This window comes from Propithecus coquereli, unplaced genomic scaffold (genome assembly GCF_000956105.1).
Source record: "Propithecus coquereli isolate 6110/MARCELLA unplaced genomic scaffold, Pcoq_1.0 Scaffold519, whole genome shotgun sequence".
Classification (NCBI taxonomy): Eukaryota; Metazoa; Chordata; class Mammalia; order Primates; family Indriidae; genus Propithecus; species Propithecus coquereli.
Genome location: NW_012151052.1, coordinates 342,580 through 343,565, shown reverse-complemented (window position 1 = coordinate 343,565; position 986 = coordinate 342,580). Strand labels below are relative to the sequence as shown.

At 32.8% G+C, this 986-nt stretch overlaps 1 protein-coding gene across 1 annotated transcript in view; it reads right to left on the bottom strand.

The window, feature by feature from the left end:
* TMEM87B (transmembrane protein 87B) overlaps positions 1 to 986 on the bottom strand; it is a 57,619-nt gene that overhangs the window by 48,877 nt on the left and 7,756 nt on the right. The window contains exon 3 of the mRNA XM_012656760.1: positions 877 to 968. Within this exon, the coding sequence (XP_012512214.1) occupies positions 877 to 968 (92 nt within the window). The remainder of the gene's footprint in view (positions 1 to 876; positions 969 to 986) is intronic.

The following is a 986-nucleotide window of genomic DNA, read 5'->3' as shown; positions in this document are numbered from 1 at the left end:
AAAAAAAACAAAACTGCTATAAAAGACATTATTGGGACACTGGCAAAATTATAATAAAGTCTGTATATTAGATAATAGTATTAAATCAATGCTGAATTTCCTATATTTGGTAATTGTACTGTGTAATGTAAGTGAATATCTCTGGTCTTAGGAAATATACACTGAAGTATTCAGTGTATAGGTAAGTATTCAGTGAAGAGGTAAAATATTTAAGGATAAAATCAAAAAGCAAAATGGCATCTTTGACTCTAAATAGATAATACTAATAAAAATATGGAAACCCATGCATTATTCAAGCTAAAAGCCAGAGAGATGACAGAGAATCTGAAAAGAAACAATTCCAAGCAACCCTCATGAGAATCATCAAAAGAAACACCTTGCTGAGTGACACAAGGCACCCAGGACAAGAGCCTGGGGCAGAATAAGCCACTTTTTCCTTCTCTCACTCTCCTCTGCCTTTCCCCAGATGTCTCCTTTCTTCTCCTCACCTCCTTCTGAGATCTACTTGTACTCACTAAAGTTCTAGGTTCCCTATAACTAATATTTTTAATGAAGTAAAACCTTTAAACTTTGTTTTCAAACTAAGTTGATTTTTATTTGTGTGTACAGTCCCTTTATCAATGGCTCCTGTGCATCTGATTTAAACATTCACTTAACATTTTTCAAAAAAATATTCACAAGAAAACTAAAATGCTTGTAGTCTTCTCAGAAAACATATATTGTGATTTATTGCCTTAGGTCCCAAAATTAATCTATGGCACTTCTAAAACTATAATCTCTATTTCTAGCCCCCTTACCTGAGAAGCTAATAAATCTTTATACTTATAAGTTTTCCTTAATAGCTTTACATATACTAAAGATTTGTGTTTTACTTACTTCCAGATCAGAATATTGATTGTGACAGGTATGATACTTCAAATGCCACTCTATGGTAAACTTCACAGGCCCGGAACAACTGAATGACTTAACTGTTTAGAAAAAGAACA